General features: G+C 50.5%; 1 protein-coding gene across 1 annotated transcript; it reads left to right on the top strand.

Annotated features, from left to right (window-relative positions):
- Window positions 1-428: 428 nt before the first annotated feature.
- REEP6 (receptor accessory protein 6) lies at window positions 429-22,102 on the top strand. The gene is made up of 5 exons (XM_084614372.1): window positions 429-621; window positions 13,820-13,913; window positions 14,484-14,622; window positions 15,285-15,453; window positions 20,027-22,102. The coding sequence occupies exons 1-5, from the start codon at window positions 507-509 to the stop codon at window positions 20,074-20,076; spliced, it is 567 nt and encodes a 188-aa protein (XP_084470498.1). The 5' UTR covers window positions 429-506; the 3' UTR covers window positions 20,077-22,102.
- Window positions 22,103-22,485: the final 383 nt, after the last annotated feature.

Genomic DNA, 22,485 nt, shown 5'->3' with positions numbered 1-22,485 from the left:
CAGGCAGCCCCTGTCCAGAGGATGCCCCAGGCTTGCTTCCCGTGCAAGGGGAGCAGCCGGGGAGCTGGTTTGCTAGGGATGATCCTTATTTGCAGGGCGCTGCCGCTGCTCAGGCTTGGTCTCACCCTCCTCTAGTTCTGTATATTCGGCTGGGGCCTCCCCGCTCTTCTCCTGAGCCCTCCTGGCATTCCACGTGTGGCCTGCCCCCCCAAGAGGACCCCAACTCTGCCCCCCCAAGAGGCCCCGGCCCCTGCCCTCTCTGCCCCCCTGCCCCATCTCCTCCCCTGCGCCCCCCCTTCTCCGCTCCTGTTGCGTCCCACGTACGCCCGCACCTGTCCCCTGTGACGTCCCCTGCCCCGGCTCCCACCTGGCTGCGCCCCGCCCCGCTCCCGCATTGGCCCGGCGCGGGGAGGCGGGCCCGGCCCGGCCCGGCCCGGCCCCGAGGCGGATAGAGAGCGAGCAGCCGCCGCGGGAGCCGGAGCGCGGCTCGCCCCGTCGCAGCAGCTATGGGCTCCCTGCAGCAGCGCTTCGAGAGCTTCCTCCACCAGCCCAGCCTGCTCACCGACCTGCTGGGCCGGCTGGAGGCCAAGACCGGCGTCAAGCGCTACTATCTGGCCACAGGTGGGAGCCCGGGAACCGCCCTCGGAGCCGGGGCGCTCCCCAAGGACACCCCGTCCTAGGGGACCTCCCGCTCCAGCGAACCCCCCCTTCCTGCGGAGCCAGGCGTGCGATTTCCTCCCCTCCACCTTCCCCGGGGCGGGACGCTTTATCCGGCAGGAGCCCCCCTTTGCCCTGCGCGTCCTCCCACTCTCGGGGAACCCCTCGGGGCACTCCCCTTTCTAACGGGACCTCGCCACAGAGATTCCCCTTGCTCCCCAAGGACACCCCTTCCAAGGGGTCCTCCCGCTCCTGCAAACCAGGAGTGCTATTTCCTCGCCCGCACCTTCCCCGGGGAGGGACACTTTATCTGGCAGGGGCCCCCCTTTGCCGTGCACGTCCTCCCACTCTTGGGGAACCCCTTGGGGCACCCCCCTTTCTAAGGGGACCTCACTACAGCTCTCTTCCCAGGGACACCCTTTCTCAATATATCCCTGCCACATTCCTCCCATCAAGAGACCCCCTTTCCCCCTGGGATCTCCTTTCCCAATGCCCCCTCCCTTGGTGCCCCCTTCCCCCAGGACTGGAGGTGCAGTTGCCTGTTGATCTTTGCCTGGAAAGGGAGAGTCTTGCAAATGTGCTCCAGGCCCGTCCCATTAAAGGGCTTTGCTTGACTGAGTCAGTTTCAAGGGATGGGGAAGGGAAAGGGGGGGAGACCCTCACAAGAAGAAAAAGCCTGAGCTCTTTGAAACTCTGCCTCTTGCCTGGTTTCAGAGTAACAGCCGTGTTAGTCTGTATTCGCAAAAAGAAAAGGAGGACTTGTGGCACCTTAGAGACTAACCAATTTATTTGAGCATGAGCTTTCGTGAGCTACAGCTCACTTCATCAGATGTATGCATCCGATGAAGTGAGCTGTAGCTCACGAAAGCTCATGCTCAAATAAATTGGTTAGTCTCTAAGGTGCCATAAGTCCTCCTTTTCTTTTTGCCTCTTGCCTGTGGCTGAACTCTGAGAGCCTCTCCTGGTCTCTGACCACATGTGGCCTGTTTGGCTTGCAATGTACAGGTCTCTAGGAGCTCTCTCCTCCACTGCCCAAAGCCCAGTTGTTTCTGGATCTCCTTGCTGCTGGGTGTGACTGGGTGGGGGGGGCGAGCACTGCGAACTGGCACCGCCTGGTAGACCTGCTCTTGAGAAACACCTGGCTGGAGGATGCGATACTTTTTCAGACCAGCTATTTAAGGGGCTAATAGAAGAAGTCAACGTGTATCATGCTGCAGGGTTTAAACCAAACTCTGCTTGGGATGGGGGGAGATCATCTGCCTCCTGTGGGATTTCTTGCAGCTTCCTCTGAAGCAACTGGTAGGTATTGGGTTAGATGGTCCTTGGGTCTGATCCAGTCCAGCAATTCCTAAGATCCTGTGTTTGTATCTAGTAATGGCACAAGACGCATTGTTAGTGTAGCTGACTGTTTTGGCTGAATGGCCAGTCGGTGCTTCCAAGCTAAATGCCCAGCTATACAGTACTTTAGCGACTATTTGGAAAGTTCAGTGACGGCCACGAACTCACCCCAGCGCTGCTCGGGAGGGAGGAAGTATCTTTGTGTAGCAGAGGGAACCACAGAGAGGTCAAATAATTGGCCCAACAGGAAGCTTGTGGTAGAGTCAGGAACAGAAGCTGGAGTCCCCCATTCCCCTCTAGCCAAACCTCTCTATCTGCATTGTGTCAAGCTTCAGAGGGGGAGCCGTGTTAGTCTGGATCTGTAAAAGCGGCAAAGAGTCCTGCGGCACCTTATAGACTAACAGACGTATTGGAGCGTGAGCTTTCGTGGGTACTCGCCAACAAAAGCTCATAATCAAATACGTCTGTTAGTCTATAAGGTGCCGCAGGACTCCTTGTCTGCATTGGTTTTACATGAGACCATTCTTAAACATTTGCTGCAAGCTGGTGGTAGGAATCAAAATTCCCAGCTCACAAGCACTTTGACCTTTGGCATTAATGGGCCAAATGAAGATCTTCTTCCCCCTTTCTCAAAAACCCTCTTCTTTGTGCTCCCCGAGGTCACACGATGCCTGACGTCCCATCCAACCTTTGCTTGGCCGACTCCGGGAAGTTTGTTCGTTCTTCTTTCAGAGTAGCTGCTGTGTTAGTCTGTATCCACAGACAGAACAGGAGGACTTGGGGCACCTTACAGACGAACCAATTTATTTGAGCATCCGCTTTCGTGAGCTACAGCTCCCTTCATCGGATGCATTCCACTGCATGCACCGGGTGAAGGGAGCTGTAGCTCATGAAAGCGGATGCTCAAATAAATCGGTTCGTCTGTAAGGTGCCCCAAGTCCTCCTGTTCTTTCCTTTCTTCTGCAGCAAGTGCAGCAACAGTAGGTTTGAGGTAGCTGACTGCTGTAGGCTGGGACTGGCATGAAGCTACTCATTCATTTATAACTGTAAGCATCCTCTGCCAACTTCAAAGTCTGATCCTAAAGGAATAAATAGGAAATTGCTCATTGGAAATCCTATTTTGTTTCATTCCTCTATGGCATATTCTCACCTGTCTTGGTTCCTCTTGGACCAACCTGCAGGATTGTGGTCTGTGTCCCCGGACCCCTGTGTTTAGCTCATGGGACAACTAGCAAGATTGGGCTTAGACTCTTTGGGGCGGAGACGGGGTTATTTTATAACAGGGGGCCCTGTTCCTGATTGCAACCTTTGGGTGCTGCTGTGATGGTGCATCACACAGGCGCCTGCATGCTGGAGTACACTTTCCTCATTTCACCTTTACCTGGGACTTTCCTGGCTTTAAATGCTGTATGTCACAATGCTGGAAACATCTGCATAAAGAGATGTGTTGTCATGTGTTTTTTCAAGCAGGCAATATTTGCAAACAGTACTTAGCCCGCTGACATCCTTGCTGCCGAAGATCCAAGGGAGTCTGTGTGGCACTGGGATATTTAGGATTTAATACACTCTCCTTAGTAGAGGGACGTGTGAATTGTTATTAATCAGACTTCAGCTAGAAGCCAGTCTACGCCAAGATAGCTACTCTTTGTGGCCTAATGATTAACTCCTGTGAAAGGAGAGTCTGTCTCCCAGGCAGCAGGGCTTCTCTCCCTCTCCCCCTCCCCCACCCCACTCTGCCAAGCTTTAATGCAAACTTTTGTTTTAGTCCAACTGTATTTTACTCTGATTTTATTTGAATTGCAATCTGGGTTCCTGTACTATGGAGAGATGCTGGCATGGAGTCCTTGACAAGCTGTCTTTGTCAGTGCCTGCCTGCAGTTCAGCCACGTGATGGGTTAAGCTGGGTAGTGGACAGCTTGAGAACAAAGGAATATTAAAAAAGCAGCTCCCTTGTAGCTGATCGGAAGTGTAAGCCTGCCGTCTGCTTCTGTTGCTGGCCTACCGTTCCTAGCTTCTGTATGCATTGAAAGGGGACGCCCCTGCAAAACTTACTTTGCCTTTTAAACATCATTGTTCTTGTTCCCTTTTAGAGCTCTTTAAAATTGATTTTCTCACACCCGCCCCCCCCGCCCCCGTGGGATGTTAAATGTAGCCATTAGTCTTTGGCCTCCGAAGACAAGGGATCTACTCCTGTTCTAGAACATGATTTGAAAGGAGTATGGTTGTCATGCAAGACCTGCATGCATTATACCCACTGCCTACTTTGGTGGGGGGGTTGCACTTTTTAATTAACGTTTGCAAAATGCTTTGGCGGTGTCAGGTATTGGGGAGATCCATGCAATACACCCTGTCTCTATAACGGACTAGATTAGCAGGGGCCTCACTGATGAGGACTGGGGCGCACTGGCAGCGTTCTGCACTGGGCAGGGCTGCGTGGAATAGCAGCTAGCGCAGAAGGTCAGGTTGAAGGTTGTCATGGAGCCACAAGAGCTGCGCTCTGCCCCAGTTTTTAAACGGTCCCTTGGAGAAACCCAGTCCCCCAGTGGGGTCACTCTCTTCCTTAATTGTACATCATGCAGCCTCCGTGCCACAGAGGCAGAGTCCTAGGGCTCCAGCACTCGGTTTCACCCCAGGAGCTCTGCCCAGCGAGTCCAGCTGAGATGCTCGCTTTTGGGCAGAGCCATTATGCTCTTCAGGGACAATGCGCTTTAGAGAGTATTTGCAGTGACCCCAGGCAGAGTAGGATTTATTAGTCGACTGTAACACGGCATTGGAGTGTCCTTAGATTACCATAGGGAAGCAAGGCTTAGGACATGGTCTATCCTGGCCAAGCCTGTGCTCCGCACAGCCAAACTGCTGTTGGATCCATTTTTGGCTCTCCTTCTGTATCTTTGTCAGTCCCAGGTGAGAGCTCCTGCTGAGCCACCTGACTCTCGGCCCATTGTCCTGCAGAGACATGGCCAGGTGGTCACACGCTCTGCCTGCCCAAGGTCTTTGGGTGTCAATTGTTCAGTCCCATTGTCTTTCTGGATCCTCCACTGATATGGGTGGATGTCAGCCAACCCATTTTACGACCCATTGGGAACCCATTCGTACCACCCCAGACAGGTATGTGAGCCAACACCTTATGTCTTCTGCTCTGCCTCCAGAGCAGATTTAACCCTTTTGCAACCACTGGGTAGCAATGAAAGGACAGGGGGGAAACTGAGGCATGCATCGGCCGCATAAAACTATTCTAGAAAATTCCCACTGTCACAAAGGGGCATTGGCCAAGCTGTCTGTGAGGGAGAACAGGGAGTGCTGCATGTCAGAACCGATCTGCACTGGCAGAGCTGTGTGGCCAGCTTCCACAGCCAGTCGTAGATAGTCCTTTTATGATCTGTAAGGAAAAGAGAAATCCAAACACATAAGCAAAGGCCTTAATCCCACCGAATGAATGTGGTTGTTGTCTTTCTCCCCTCCCCCCCCCCCCATGCTATCTTTTGATATGTGCCCTGTTGTAGGGCTTAAGCACGCTGGTATTTCAAAAAGTTCCTGTGGGTAGACTTCATGCCGCCCATAAAACCAATTTTAAGGCACTCTCAGCTGGGCCCACCATGGTGTGATGTTGCTTTATTTTAAAGGGAGGGATGGCAAATGCCACGCTGCAAACCCTGTGCAGGGCTGAAATTACTCCTGCCAGTCTGACCCAGGGGCTTTTACACCGGACTTGCTGCCCTAAACCAGACCCAGAGTCAAGCTGGTCAGTATCCTGCCTCCGGCTGGCCAACATCTGATTCTTCAGAGGAAGGCGCAAGAAAACAGGCAAGCGCGGGATAATCTGCCCCCTGTGAAGGCCTCCTCCTCACCCCTAATAATTAGAAAGTGGCTTAAAGCTTGAGGCTTTTTATGTCCCTTTTGGGGCCCATCTGTGCTCTGCAGGGCAGGAGGGTCATGTTATAGCATACGTAACATGAGCAGAGTGTCATGTCCCTCTTTGGTAACTTATCCACTGAATATAAGAGCCTATTGCCACTACTAGTTAATAGAGTTTCTCCTCTAGAGGCCTGTGTTCTGGTGCTCTTGCAGAATTTAGTAACTGTTTGCAAATCAGCGTGAACCAATCCAGATCCCTTCGGACGTGTATCGGTGAGCGTCCCTGCAGTCCCCAGTAATCTGTCTGTGCTGGTGAAGTGCCACGTCTGTAAGACTGGCATTGCTAGAGGATGGGTGTGTGGAATAGGGTAATTAGCTGCCACCCCTCCTCGATTGGGAGATAGGCCTGGCCTGTTAATTGCAATGCCGGGGGGCATGTGGGGTGCTGCACTTACTGCTTTGTTTGTGCTTGTCGGCAGTGAGTGTTCTTCCTGAACTTTGTGTCTCAACCTTTGTGCCGTCCCTGGATAACACACAGCTGCTAGGCTGATCTACTGAACTCTCTCCAAATGTGCATCCTTCAGGAACACGCAGTGCGGAACTTAGGGTTTTCTCCTCTTCTAGGCTAGGCAGCATTCCCCTCTCAATCGATTAAATCAAAACCAAGATAGGTTTTAACTACTGGGACTGGGAGGGTTTAAGTCTCTGCACAAACTTGTACTAAATATTTGTAGTTTATTAAGAACACTCAAAGACAGTAGCAAAGGTGTGTACGTAGCGGGTCCCAGCAACTGGGAAACTCCCCGACAGGTTCCCTGAGCTCATGGGACCTCTGTCGCCCAGGGAGGATGCGGAGTATCAAGCTCCCCAGCTCTACTGCCGATGCTCAGGCAAGAGTGGGGAGAAGAAACACAGCCCCATGCCACTGAATGCCCAGGTGAACCACTCGCACTGCAGGAGAGCTCAGATCCTGGAGCGCAGAGGCTACATTTTGGCTGCTCCCCACCATAATTCTCCTGCTCCTCCTATCCCACTATGCACCTGATGAGCTGTCCCCGTGCTCCTCCCTGTCCACCAGCTGTGGGCCCCCTATCGAATCTAAAGTTGATGTAGGGGAGCAAATGGGGTTGTTTTTTCCTCTAGTAACATCCATACCCATCATAGTCTTTGTGTCAAGCATAGCAAACACATCCTACCGCCTCCCTGCTGGCTTGCTCATGTGACCTCTGGTAGTTTTTGGGTCAAGCTGGATCAGACGTGCTGCAAGGTCGCTGTGGATGCTGCTGATCCTGGCTGACGCCCTGATCAGCGTGCAGAAGAAGAGGACTTATCCCCCAAAACTTGTGGAGGAAGAGTTTGGGGGGCAGTTCTTCTGTTGCGCATATCTGTATGGCAGTAGCACCTAGAAGTCCCAGCTAAGATTTGGACCCCATTGTGCCAGGCGCTGTACATATATCTAACTGACATTCTACCCCCCAGGAGCTCTCAAGCTAAATAGGCGAGACAAAGCATGGGAGGGGAAAGAGGCACGTAGAGGGGACATGCCTGTGGTCACACAGCAGGTCAAGGGCAGAGCTGGGAATTGAATGCAGGTCTTTTGAATCCCATGCCCTTAACCACTAGACTACACTGCATCTCCAGTCATCTGAGCTGGTTGTCTCCTTTGTTTGCCCCAGAAGGACCTGACTGAGGAGCAAGAATCCAGGGGTCTCTGAATTGCTCTCTGCCTATCACATCCTGTTTTCCTCAGTGCTGCTGCTCTCTTACATGCACCTGGTTTTAAAAACAGTACAGACACCCCCTAGCATTAGCCTGAAGGCCAGTAAGAGACCCTCCTTCCATTAAAATGACTTGTAAGCTTTCAGATCCATTAGCAATGATGGATGCCTCTCCACTCTGTTTTCCTTTCTTCCAGAGCTTACTAATGTCTCCTTGCAAACATCTTGCCACTTAGTAGCAATTTTTGCTTCACCACCAGGACAGGGAATGCAGCGTGTTCCCAAACAGCCCCATTCTCCCGACGGGGCTCCTGTCTCAACTCTCGGAACCAATGGGAAGACCAGCCCTTGCACAGAATCTGATGTGCTCTGCGGATAACAGGTTGTTCCTAACCCTGGCAAATAGTTCCCCAAAGTTAAGGAAGCAATAGAAATGGGGAGGGGGAGGAGCTCAGAGGAGTGGGCATGGCCTATGGGGCCCTCCACCTTGAAGTAGTTGGTTCAAATCCAGCCCTGGCAGGTGCTACTGACCCCATCTGTTGGGGGGCGAAGGCTGCTGCTGAAGTGAAATGTGTTGGCCTCAGTCCAGTCCTCATCTAATATATATAAAAATAAAAAGACCAGCACAGCCCCTGCTAACTGGCTGCATTAACAGGAAGCTGGGCAAGGTGGACCATTGGTCTGATCCTGTGTGGCTGTTCTTATGCTCTCCTTCCTTTTTGGTCTTGCCGTGAAGGTGGGAGACTGGGCTGGCCCCTGAGTTGCTAACTCATAGCTGGGTGCCGTGCAGACCACTTGTGCCTATGGCTGCTCACTTTGCCGTGGGTCACTTCTCGTGGTAAAGGCCGAAAAAAGAGCTAATGAGAGATTTTTCCACTAGCTGCAAAGAACCAGCTGATGGAATGGAGGTGACTAGCTTTTAGTGGTGTCGGGAGATGCCTCTCTAGCCCTTCTGGGGATCTGCTTTGCTTGATGTTGGACTTCTCCACTGCTCCCATCAGGGTGGATTTGATTTAAATCACTAGTCAGGAAGACTCGGTTTAATCATGGATTTCTAAATAAAAGTGCATTCTTGTTGTTATAACCTTAATACATATTCTTCACAACTCAGAGGAGAGATGTAGGTTTCATTTTTAAACAGTGACTTATTTGGAAAACTTTTCAGATTAGTGTTACAGCTATATCAGAAAGTGAATGATTGTTTGGTTATTTCATTTACCAAAGGTAATTGAAGCAGATAGTTCACCTCCCAATGACTTCATAAATATCTCCAATTCAACAGGTTAATCATTAATATTTGGAGGATTTTCTTGCCATGCTGTATTAGGAGGAGAACATTACTGGACATTTATATTTGTTTTATTTAACTAAAACAACAACGTTATGTGTTCTGGATTTTTTCTTCAACAGCAAACACATAATATTTTAACAAAACAAGCATATGAATTTTTTATTTTAAATATTCAAGTTTTTTAAAATCAGGTTTGTTTTTGTTAAAACTGTTTAACTAAAATAGTTAAATGAAATATTTAAAAAAACAAAAATTTAAATCAACTGTCAGCCCAGTCAATATGAGAAACTTAAAATATTGGTGTCTGCAGCTAACTCAGTCGTCTTCACTTTCATTTTCCTGTTTATTCATAATCTGGAAAAGAAAACCAAGCTTGCCTGCTTCTTCAGGTCCCAAACGATTTCTCAGTTTGGAATGAATTAGTCCAAAGGAAGAAAATATTCTTTCTACACCGGCAGAAGCTACTGCTGTTAAAAGTGAGATTATCACTTCAACAGTCTCTGAATCCAAGTGTTTAAGTGACTTCCTCCAGGTCACTGGTGTGACTTTCTTTAAAACATTAGCAAACATATATTTCTTGAATGGTTCTTATTCCTAAACTGGGTCTCTTTTACAGCCTGCTGCCATTCTAGGTTTTCCCTTCTAGTGAGAGAATGGTCGGGTTGATCTCAAAACAATGAAGGCTACACTCAGAAAGACCTCAGGACTTAATCATAGAGTATCAGGGTTGGAAGGGACCTCAGGAGGTCATCTAGTCCAACCCCCTGCTCAAAGCAGGACCAATCTCCAATTTTTGCCCCAGATCTCTAAGTGGCCCCCTCAAGGATTGAACTCACAACCCTGGGTTTAGCAGGCCAATGCTCAAACCACTGAGCTATCCCTCCCCCCGGAGGGACTTCTGGAATATGCTGCTCAAACGATTTCTCTTTCGTTTCTACTGCCTGTCCCTCCCTTCTCACATTTATCTCCAGGCTTCTTCTCCTTGTCCAGATTTATTCCACCCCCAACAATCTTCTGTTCACTGAACTTTTTGAAACTTTGCACTTTGAGAGAGAGAGGTAAGGGATTGACTCTGTGTACACAAATGTGCAGAAGGACAATAGAGTTGAGGTCTGTTATTTCTCACTTATAGGTAGATATTTATTTACAACCAACCAACCATTTTTTTTTTTTTTTTGCTGTTAACAAGCATGTTATCTCTGGAGACACAAATCCACAGTTTGAGAACTGCAAAACTAAGCATTTCTGATAGTGCTCAGTCTGGAAGATACCGAGTCCCCACTGGGTAGATAGATTAACCTAAGTCTATACAGAAGCCCCTGGAACCCCATAAGATTGGGTCCCTGATCCATGAATTATTGGAACTCCTTTACAAAACTTTTCTTAAACATTAAATGAATATTTTGTCTCATACTGTAGAACTAGAATTTATAATCTCTATTCCATGATGAGATACATTATAGCTCGAATATATCTGAATTAAAACGATCTTTAGATAGGTGTGGTTTTTTTTTCCTCAAAGCATTTTATCCAAAACTTTTTTTTAAAGCCACCCTGGCTCCCATGAGTCCTCAGGAGCCTTGCTGAGGAATGGGAAGAACTACCACCCACACCCCACTGCCCAGTTTCAGCTGTACTCCTGCTTGTCGCTCAAAGGTTGCAGCAATATTTGCAAAGCCCAGGGGAAAGGCGGGAACATGAGGCTCCCATGGGATCAAAGGTTCTTGCCAGGTCTGTGAAGGTTTTATTTCCAAATGCCAATAGTATCTTGCACAACAGGAATTTCAGCGAAGGAAAATGGCAACGTACCACAGCTCCTGAGGATTGTTAAAGGAACCTTTGGACGTTCTCTCGCTGGGCTGACCAAATCTTTGTTATACGTTAGTTCGTATCTTGCCTTCATCACCACGGTATCTGAGCGTCTTCCGTTTGTGCGTTAAGCGATAGAGCTGGCATCCATCACGTGTGGCTTGTTCTCTCGGCTGGGGGAGAATTGTGTGTGGTGTGCAGTGTTAAGGTTTAGTGTCTCTTTCCAATGCCCACGCTGCTTCGCTTGTATTGGCGAAGGCAGGGTGGAGAAATGTGCCTTGCACTTGGAGCAGAAGATCAAGAGGTCTGTGATGGCCCCTTGTTCCTGGAGGAGTTTGTTCTGTGGTCTCTGAGAGAGCTCCGACTCCTGCACAGATGTGCTTTACTTTCCTGGGAGAACCACAATAAGCCAAGCTGGAGTAAATAACAGTGTCACTTGCTAGTGTCTTCCATCAAAGGATCTTAAAGCACCTTGACTATTGATGCCTTATGACTGCTCTATGGAGTGGGTCGGTATCAAACCTCCCCACATTTTTTTTACATATGGGGAAACTGAGGCACAAAGTGACTGGCCTAAGGTCACATGCAGAGTCTGTACCCCCCCACCCCTTGTTGGCAGGGAGTCGTCTTAGGCCGTGACTGTTTAAATGAGTGAGACTTTGAGGGTAACTTCCAGACATCCCCCCACATCTAAAAATAGCAGTGTAGCCGCGGCAGCAGGACAGGGTGGCCGCCCAAGTACATCCCTCTGGTTTCTGATGGGTCATATCTGGGGCGGCTACCCCCATCCTGCTACTTGCGTTGCCATGGCTACGCTGCTCTTTTTGGTTCCCTGGCTTGATCAGAGCTAGCAGGGGTACATCTACCCCAGCTGGAAGCTACCTTCCTGCTCCAGCACAGGTGTATCCTCAATGTCTCTGCCATGGTGTGACGCTTCCCCAGGGTTGTGAGGCTCCTTGCTACCACCTACCCCATCGGTGCCCACCATGGGTTGGCTCCCCATCACCGCTGGGAATACAAGCACTGCCATCCAGGCTTCTGCCGGCCCTGCTCTCTCTGTACAGCTTCAAAATAGGCATGTTCCAACCTCCGAACATCTCCCTGGAGCAACCGGCCACTGATCCACTGGCATTTCCAGATCCTCTGCTCCCAAAGGAGCAGTACCCCGCCCCAGCTTACCAGCACAGCGCCGCTTAACACACAGCACTTAGATTTGTTTATGGAGCAAGCGAGTGTGTTTCTTCTACAAAGCACAAAGATTCCAATGGTGCCTACAGACAGCCCCCCAACCTGAAGCAAATACTCACTGGCAACCACACAACAGAACCACTAACCCAGGAACCTATCCTTGCAACAAAGCCTGTTTCCAACTGTGCCCACATATCTATTCAGGGGACACCATCACAGGGCCTAATCACATCAGCCACACTATCAGAGGCTCGTTCACCTGCACATCCACCAATGTGATCTATGCCATCATGTGCCAGCAATGCCCCTCTGCCATGTACATTGGTCAAACTGGACAGTCTCTACATTAAAAGAATAAATGGACACGAATCAGACGTCAAGAATTGTAACATCCAAAAACCAGTTGGAGAACACTTCAATCTCTTTGGTCACTCGATTACAGACCTAAAAGTTGCAATTCTTCAACAAAAAAACTTCAGAAACAGACTCCGAGGAGAGACTGTTGAATTGGAATTAATTTGCAAACTGGATACAATTAACTTAGGCTTGAATAGAGACTGGGAGTGGATGGGTCATTACACAAAGTAAACTATTTCCCCATGTTTATTCTCTCCCCCCCCCGCCCCACCGTTCCTCAGACGTTCTTGTCAACTGCTGGAAATGGCCCTCTTTGATTATCACTACAAAAGGTTTCCCGCATCCTGCTGGTAATAGCTCCTCTTAAGTGATCACTCTCGTTACAGTCTGCATGGTAACACCCATTGTTTCATGTTCTCTATGTATATAAATCTCCCCATTGTATTTTCCACTGAATGCATCCGATGAAGTGGGCTGTAGCTCACAAAAGCTTATGCTCAAATAAATTGGTTAGTCTCTACGGTGCCACAAGTACTCCTTTTCTTTTTGCGAACACAGACTAACACGGCTGCTACTGTGAAACCTGGAAAGAGAAGGTTACACATCAAATAAAATCATAACCCAGGTCCTAGAGCGTCAACTTAACAGGCCACTATGGTGTCATGAGAGCCAAAGCTTGCCCCAAATTCTCTGTGCAGCACAGCCAAGCCTGGCGGTGCTCTTCTGTTCATGAAGTGAACTATGGGCTTGCTTACTTCCTCGGTGAAAGATACCAGGGTGTCCCTTTATAGCCCACAGGTATATCAAGAGTCCTTTGGTCTTTAGTCACCCTCCTGCTGTGTATTCCTTGCTGGAGATTTTGCAGGCTCTTGTTCACTTTTGCTGGGGGCTCAGCGCACACACAAGGGTCTGTGGTGAAGTATACAATCCTCTGCATATAACCAGACAAGTAGATATGCGTTTTCTGCCTGTCTGATAGGGCCATGTTCGTCACCTCCTGGCAACCGTCTTTAACTCTGACCTTAAGAATATAATTTCCAGTCTGGGTACAAAACTTCATAAATATCCTCGCCTACAACGTGGCATGGTTATGCTGACCAGTGTGCTACTGGCTTGCCTCTGAGACCTCACATCCACTCCTTCAGTGACTTGATATGCCTAGAATTGCCCCGGGCATTCCTGTAAAACTCTGTTTACCCCCTGTGCCCTCTGACCCTTGGCATCACGAGCTCCCAGAGTCCTACATGGCAAAACGCCTGTTAAATGCCTTCAAGCAAGTGACCCTGCCTGATTTCTGCCGTTGGAGGCAGGATTGAATCAAAGGGGAGCCTCCAGGCCGGCCCTGTGCAAACGACAGGTTAAAGGAAATAAGGAAGATGGTATCAGCAGACGGGAGTTAACCCAACCTAGGAGTGAGCTTGTCCGGTGGCCACACACCCAGACTGGCCATCTGACTACCAACAAAATAGATCTGACACCACCATGCTGAGGGGGTTTCTCCAATTACAACTTTGTTTGGGACATAGCTGGCTAATGGCAGTCGCACGCTAGCACGAATCTCAGCCCTGGGGAATGTGACTCTTTTCCTGTCTCCTTTCCTGACCAGGTACCATCGCGTTCCTGGGGCTGTACCTCCTGTTTGGATATGGCGCCTCGCTGCTGTGTAACCTCATTGGCTTTGTCTACCCAGCCTACGTCTCGTAAGTGCCAGCAGTCTGCACTCTGCTTAGCACTGCACTTCCCTGGCTTTACATGGGGGTGGAGGGCAGGGGTGTTCGTTTCACCCCTGAGAACTTCTCTCTGGGGGGAGGCACCCGGCAGAACGCACCATGTTGTGTTCACCTCCAACGTCGCCGCGCGGAGCCCTCTGAGTGGCTATAGGAATTAGTATTAAGCTGCAGCTGGGCCCCACAAAAATGCTAAAACGATCAGTATCTGCCCATTGCGTATGAAATGCTAAATACTCCTCGACCAGGGAGAACATCCCACGATGTTCTTTGAGTCCCAAGTTTAGTCTCCATTGGGTTTTTTGACCAAGATGATAAAAAAAAAAATTACTGTGGTTTTTTTTGGGGTGCTCAACTTGAGGCTCCCTTAAAGGGGTATGTTCTTCAGACAGTGGATGCTCAGCAAAGCCTCTGGGGGGCACCCAAAACTGACCCTCCCAACTCGTTTAGTAAGCTCTGAAAATCTCAGCCTTAACATGCCCATCTTTAACGCACCTAAGCAGTGTAGAAGGTAGAACTGACCTGTCCCCTTTCTGCCCGTAGCATCAAAGCCATTGAAAGCACTAACAAGGACGATGACACCATGTGGCTCACGTACTGGGTGGTATATGGAGTCTTCAGTGTGGCAGAGTTTTTTTCAGACACCTTCCTCTACTGGTTCCCGTTTTACTATGCTGGAAAGGTAACTGGGGGGGACAGGACGGGACGGATGACAGAGGTTGGCTTCTGTCCTATTTCTCCCTCCATGAGCCATCTTCTGGAGATAAAAACCTTAGGTTAATGTGAAGTTGACCAATTAGTAGCACTACAGGCTTGGGGCCAATCTCTCTTTGGTGTAACTGGAAGTCAATACCAGGGATGACTCTAGCCTGGCATTTCTATCTGTCGTGGGTGTCTAGAGGGTTGCTGTTTCTAGGCAGAGAGTCCAGCCCAAAGCTCATTGAAGTTGGCAGAGACTCCCATCAAGTTCAATGGGTTTTAGACAATAGCCGTGGAAGCCCACCATGGTACCAGTGGTCGCTGAGCAGAGCCAGGCTCGGATAAAACTCGCTGGCTCCTCTTGGAGGTGATTCTTCACCTAACTGGGCCTGAGCCCGCCTAAAACTTGAACTGACGCACGTGTGAACCAAAACAGACCAAATAGTTTGTTCAGGTCTAGCTGGAGCCTCTTGGCTGCTTTCCCCTCCTCGTCCAGCTGAATGCTCCTCACTGAGGGTTTGTCCTGCTGACGTCACCCGTGGCCAATTCTGTCCTTTATAGCTGATGCATTGGGATGGTTTGTGTCTTGCCATCTGACCTCTGGGTCTCTTCCAAACCTGGAGTGAAGTGTCTCCTTCCCTGCAGTGCCTGTTCCTGGTCTGGTGCATGGCACCCATCTCCTGGAATGGCTCCCAGGTGTTGTACCAAAATGTCATCCGGCCCTGCTTCCTGAAGCACCACCAGACAGTAGATCACGTGCTCAGTGACCTGAGTGGCAAGGCGCTCGACACTGCTTCGACAGTCACCAGAGAAGGTACCGTGTCCTGATCCCTCTCTCTATTCTGGCCTGTGTTCTCAGTTACCCCGTTCCTGTGCTTGGGGCAGCAATGCGGGGAGGGGCGTTAAACCACCTTTTGTTCTCCTTGTAGTCCAGGGCAGGGCCCTCCCAGGTCGGGGTGTAAGTTAGAGCTGTCTCAGGGCTGCTCTAATTTTGGCATTGCTTCCCATGGCCTTGTGTGTGTCCTGGGAAGCAGAGATTAGCTGTCATACAAGGTACTCTAGCCATACCTCTAATCTGCCCCTGGACTGGGAGCAGGGCCCTTACCTCAGCCAGGGAGACCCTCTGAGCTGGGAGTATTTTCAGAGGGCCGTTTGCCCCCTGCTAGAGCAGCACAGGCCCTCGTTCAAGACTAGACCATCCCGTCGGTGTCGCTGCAGGATCATGCGCTCTCTCTCCACCCTTCTCTCGTTCCGTAACTTTGTGTCCAGACAGAGCCCTGTCTCCTCTCCGCAGCGATACGAATCGGCTCGTAATCTCTTGCCTCTTCTCTGTTTTCTCTCTCTTCCCTTGTGCCTCTCTGCACAGTCCTCCATGCGCTGGCCAACAGCAGAGCCCGTCTGGTGTCCGAGGGGGCCACAGCTCAGCTTGTCTGTATGTAATAACTCATGTCGGTCATCCGTAGGGCAAAGGCCAGTTTAGCACGACTTCCCCCCACACGTCAGTACGGGCTGGACCAGGACACTTGCTCTTGGGTTTTAAAGGCAGCCAGTTCAAATCTTGGTGCTGTTTGGAGCAAAGCCCCTGAGCATCTTCTTGGTTGAAGATGCTGCTTTATCTCCTGTCCCAATGGCTGCTAGAATTTGGGGGTCAGGGGGAGGGGTGCAGTGGCAGTGATGGTTCAGGGACTTGTTAGTTGGCTCTCGAGCCCCTCCAATGGCTGGTTCAAATCCAGCCGAAGATCAGCAAGGACCAAAACATGTGTCTTCAGGGGCCTTTTTATTTTGGTGGCTGCTATCTAGTTGCCAGTGGATTTCCCTCCGCCCCGCCCCCCACCTAGATTTTTAAAGTCAGAGGGGCTGTTGCCAAACTAATCTGATCCCCAGCATAACACAGGCCCTAAAGTGTCACCCAGTGATTCCTGCATTGTGCTCATTACAAACACCGCCCACTGTATTGGCCCTCCGGCTGGCAGCCTTGGCAGACATGCCAAGGATTAAATGAGCACTGGGAAAGGAACCTCCCCCTTTGACCCCAAACTAGGGTCGCTCAGGAGCGGGGTTGAGGTACACTGGTGGTAGAAGGGTCAGGAAGCCAAGTTCTGCCAGGGCTCCATCTGCTCTGGGGGCCAGTGGAGGTGGCAACAGTCTTTGCAGCTGTCAAGGCGGTGCTGAGTTTGTGCAAAACATCTGGAGGAAGGTGCTGGGTCAAACTTGTGCTCTCTTCTCACTGGCCGCTCTTAAAGGTCCTGCAATTAGAAAGCACGTGGATTGACAGGTTGCCGCTATACAGACACCGCAGGTGTTGCTAACCCTAAAAACGTAACTTGAGTATGCTTCGCTCCAGAAAGCAGCAACCTTGTGACATGCAATTGCAGCCCAGAGCATTATGGGTAACTTATGCAGATTTGCATGACCGTGGAGATCATATTTTTCCAACAGGAGTCAGTGATGGGGCTGTCCTGCTGGTCCTTTATAAACCTACTTGGATGGAAAACCCCTGTGGTTTCTTGAGGAAGCTGGTGATGCTGGAGGAAAATTCCTCACTGGGGGGTCATGCTAAACTCTCCTTTCTCTTCCTTCCCTTGTGGAGAACAGTCTCTGTCCTCTAAATGCCAGCACCCCCTGGCCTCCAGTAGCTTAACCCCCCCCCCAACTCTCCCCCGTCTAGAAGGTGCACTGTAGTCTGTCTTCCCTTTGCTTATTACTGTGGTGTTCGTGTCATTCACATACATGCCTTGGTGGTAGATACTTGTGGGTGGGGTTTGGTGTCTCTTTTTCTCCTGGGTAGCACCTGCCCCAGATCCCTGGGTAATTTGGTTGTTAACTCCTCAGAGTGCTATTTCAATACAGCTCAGACCCAGCCCGGTGTCTTGGCTGGCGGAGCAGTGCCAAGTAGGAGACCCCCATGTTGGGGGTGGGGTTACATTCCAGGGCCCCACAAGAGACTTGTCGGTGTGGGAGGTGAAATCCAATGGCCTGGGGTAGGGATGACCGCAGCAGGCCAGCTGGAGGGAACAGTGCTGACGTGGTTTCTCCCCTGGTGGGAGTGGGTTGCTCAGAAAGGTCTGGCTGTTTCTCCCTGAGCCCGCCAGCACTTGGGGCGCTGTGTCTGCAGTGCCCTGCTGCTTATGGGGAACAGGGGCTTCCCCACTCCCAACAGGCATCATATGATGGGTACTGAAGTCCAAGACAGTGGCTGCATCATGGGGTGACCCTGCAGGGGAGGGAGAGTGGAGGCTCTGCAATTTCCTATCTGACCTGAGGACGGGGCAAAGGAAAAACCACCCCTTGGACGGCTGAGCCACAGAAACTCGCCCAAGAGGGAGCATCCCCTACCCCTCATCCCTTGAACTGACCCCAGCTGCCTGTGTGTGGAATTACAGGGCCGGGAGTTCCCAGCTGCCCCTCTTGACACATTAAATCCATCAATCGCATTAGCCAGAAGTGGATTACATGGCATACTCCGTTCCAGCAACGCAAATAGCTCTGCTAACGTAGCACTCCCTAGTGTGAGCGTTCTCAGGGGGCATCAGTCCCAGCCCGTTTCACCTTCCAGCTGAAGGGTGCAGTTCCTGGCTGGGAAGCCCCCTTGGTCCCCTTCAGAGACCACAGGGGAAAATCACTTGGGGTTCGTTACACTGCAGTTAAACAACTGCGGCTGGGCTGTGTCAGCTGGCTTGGGCTGGAGCCCGGGCTCTGGGACCTTTGCAGGCTACCGGAGCCCGGGCTCTGGGACCTTTGCAGGCTACCAGAGCCCAGGCTCTAGCCTGAATGTCTACTTTGCATTTAAACAGCCCCATAGCCCAAGTCAGCTGACACAGGCCAGGTGCTGGTCTTTAACTGCAGCGTAGACACCCCTGAGAGGTGCCCAGTTACTATAGTGTGTGTGGTAGGTATGGATGCCTGGATAAGAACCTACCCAGGGCAGACAGAGGGTTAACTTTGAAAGCAGGAGGAATGGAGTGTGTAAAGCCTCAGGTGAGATGGGACCTAGCTGGTGCTTTAGATTGCCACTCCAGTTCCCTTTGGGAGGGGCACGGCTCCACCCCTGCAGCTGTTGGCTGGGGTGGGGTACGAATTCTTCACAGCTCAGGTTTCCAGGCCCCTGCTGCAGGTACAGTAGAACCTCAGAGTTACAAACACCAGAGTTATGAACTGACCAGTTAACCCCACACCTCGTTTGGAACCAGAAGTACACAATCAGGCAGCAGCAAAGACACACAAAAAAGCAAATACAGTATTTATTTTTTAGCTCAGTGGTTTGAGCATTGGCCTGCTAAACCCACAGTTGTGAGTTCAATCCCTGAGGGGGCCATTTAGGGATCTGGGGGAAAAAAAAAAAAATTGGGGATTGTGCCTGCTTTGAGCAGGGGGTTGGACTAGATGATCTCCTGAGGTCCCTTCCAACCCTGATATTCTATGATTCCCTACTGTGTTTAAATGTAAGGGGCGGGGGCGGGGCTGTATTTTTCTTCTGCAGTGTAAAGTGTCAAAGCTGTAGTAAATCAATGTTCAGTTGTAAATTTTTGAAAGAACAACCATAACGTTTTTGCTCAGTTACAAACCTCCGTTCCCAAGGTGTTTGTAACTCTGAGGTTCTACTGTACCTCTGCCTAACCAGCCCCTGGGCCCCTGGCTGCATGCCAAGCCTCCGCCCCCCCCAAAGTAAGCTGGGCAGTGTCCTTTTTCCCCTTCAGGGTCTTAAGTGCTCCGAAAGAGGAGAATCTGGCTATGGGCTGTCTGGTCTGGAGTACCTAGCTTTAACACCCTGGAAAGCTGATGCAGTGGTTTGTGGTGTTATAGCTGGATTACTAGGGCTGTAGCTGCTCCTAAAGTGGATTAGGTAGGAGCTCTGCCAAGAAGTTCACAAGCTTGCACACAAGGGTACCTCTGTGCCCAGGCAAGGCTTTTGTCTGCCTCCTGTTCATGCCGAGTGTTTTGCCTAAGCGTGATAGCAGCAGACTTCTTAACCAGAGACAGGACATAAGCAAAGAGAAGAGAAGACATTGCCACACTGGAATAGCAGAGGTTTTGGGGGGTCTAATACCCAGGGAATAGGGTGTAGGATAAAGGGGAGTCCAGTGGTTAGAGCAATGCTCAACAAGCTGGGTTTTATTCCTGGCTCAGGGAAGGAATGTTGTCTGGTGATTCGAGCACAAGCCGGAGGCAGCGCTCCTCGACTCTCTATTGCTGGCTCTGCCATGGATGTCCTCCATGACCGTGGGCAAGTCACTTCTCTGTGCCTCCACTGACCGGTCTGTAAAATGGATTCAATACTTCCCTTACTCTAGGAGGGTGGGGGCAGAGGTTATAGGGATCATTCGATCACTCAGAGGTCCAGTGACAGGTGACCAATGTGCTAATTGCCTTTATTTTCCTCCTTGTAGCATCCAAAGCAGCAGTGCACCTTGGTCTAGAATCTGACAAGACCAAGTGAGGACGGAGCTCCAAGGCGCCGGCTGTTCTGAGTTTCCCAATGCAACTCCCTAAACCAAAGGCTTGAAGTAACCCACGGGCACCCGTCAATAAACCAGTGATTCCCCTTCCCACTCTGAAACCACACTGGCCAGTAGCAACAGCAAGCAACTGGCTCTAAGCTGTCTAAGAAGTACACCTTCCAGATCTCCCCAAACCTAAAGAGCTCCAGCAGATCTAAAATTACAGCCAGGCATTTGCTGGGAGTCAGCACCTAGGCACGGTGGGACCTTCTGATCTCAAATAGAGAGACAATTTGGTAGTTCCTGTTTTGCAGGCAGCCTTTATTCTGCAGGAAGGCTGTCAGCTCTGCACTAGATCACAGGGGCTGCTGGTGCATTTTCCCCAATCCTGTTTTCTGAGGTAGAGCACAGATTGGAGGGGGAGGCAGGCCCCTGGAGCTAGCCTGAGACCCGCCCTTCTAGTATTTTTGTGGCCTGAGCTTAGGTGTAGAATCATGATGCAGTATAACTCCCGGCTATAAAGCCTTCAAGCCCCCATCCTGTTTCCCCCACCCCCAGGCTACACACTCATCCTAATGCAGGATACTTTGCAATAAACCACAGCACAAAAGGGAGAAGGAAGTGGGTTCTGTAGCCACTGGCTCTTCAGCTGTCAATCCCACAGGTTGTTTTTCTGTCTCTGGCTTGTTCAGTTTTCACTTCAGCAGGCTCGGGTCCAGCCCTAGAGCAGGCAGCTCTTCTCTTCCCCTCGCACGCCCCGGCCTTGTGCTGCCCCTCTCTGAAGACAGGGGCCAAGCTTCCGGTAAACAACAAAGCTGGGAGAGGGGCGGGTTTGCGAACAATGCTGGCTGACACAGAAAGATGTTCATGCCTGGCTTCAAGGGGAGGGAGTTCCAGACTATTCACTCTTCTGCAATCGCTAGCAATAGCAACACCACAGAAGTTGCTGCTCTGCTTTGTGATCATAAAACGAACCACAGCGGTGTGTCCTGTGGGGGCTGCAGGGAGCTGTACGGGGGCAGCGGAGGTGGGGAATTAACATGCACATGAAGCTGTTACCTCCAGGGAGATCCTGCGATCCAGAGAAACGTTCAGATCTTTAATCCTTTTGAAGGAGGAAAAAGGCAGCAGTACTGCGTGACTTTGGAAATGCTGACTCACGTTTTTTTAACCCTCTGCTGGCACTTCCCTGCTAGCGGTTATGCAGCTGACCGAACGTCCATACCAGTTCAGAGTCTGCCTCTGCCCGAATCCCAGCACTGAGTGCAGCTCCAGGAAGGGGTCCCTAGGGAGTTTTTTGGTCTCACCCAGGCAACAGCAGTGCAATAGGGGACAGGTGGTCTTTGCGGGGAGGGGGAAGTTAGCACCAACCTGTGAGCAGCATGCACTCCATAGCCTGCGGGCCTGCAGCTGTGCTTCCATCCTAGCAGGCTGCTTTGGCAATCATACATGTCCTGGCAGTCTGGTTAGGTGTTGGCTCTGCAGTTCACTTCCAGAACTGGACAAGGCAGGGTCTTCCAGTAGGGTGCGTGCTGTGGGCAGGATGCTTTCAGGGCATGTTTGCTTTCCAGTGCTTTGGCATCCGGCTTTTGCTAGCTTTGACATCTTTCACTAAGCCAACAAGCTGTAACTTAACTTGGACCAAATCTTAATCCTGTTTGAGCTTGGAAAACCCTGATTTTAGGCTGCCCCTTGCTCCCTCCACACTTCAGACCCTGAACTCTAGCATGTCTGCATTCTGCTTGCAATTCACCATCTCCCTCCTCTTTAGAAAATAAAATGTTAATGTCTCTAATTTACTTCATCAGATCCTGGCAGGGGGCAATCTCAACAAGCTGTGAATTCTGTAGGGAGCAACAGGCTTCCGTTTGTCCTCAGTGGTAACTCCATCAAGGTACAGCAGTTCATGTACTGGCTGCTTTTTTATTTAAAAAAAAAAAAATTGCTCATAACGGGATTCTCTCCCCCCCCCTCATTTGTATTCATTTATTTTGTTTGAAACCGAATAAATGTGACTCAAACTCGGTTCTGTTCACGGGTTTTATTTGCATTGCTTGTTCTCTTCATGCTTGGCTTTATTCCTGACGCAGACTCTCTGAATCCTGGGGAAGGGAAGCAGAGGACCAATGAAAGCCCCCCTCTCCCCAGTTTAGAGGAAGAGCTACAGAGCACCACCGATGCCCCATTCTGCCACTGCACCTCAATCCTACCCTGGGGGTCCTCCTGCATGAGACAGAGAAGGGAGATTGGACACTGCTATTCTGTCCCTGGAGTGCCATCTGCTTGCTTCACCTGGGCAGCAAAAGTAATTTGAGGGTAACAATTTAGGAATGGAGCAAATTCAGATCAATGTGGATGTAACTCCCCTTAAAGTCAGTGAGTTACTGCTGATTCAACCAGAGGCATAA

This window comes from Lepidochelys olivacea (genome assembly GCF_965140295.1).
Source record: "Lepidochelys olivacea isolate rLepOli2 genome assembly, chromosome: 25".
Lineage (NCBI taxonomy): Eukaryota > Metazoa > Chordata > Testudines > Cheloniidae > Lepidochelys > Lepidochelys olivacea.
The sequence above is the reverse complement of the archived record's forward strand: the minus strand, read 5'-3'. Positions and strand labels throughout refer to the sequence as shown.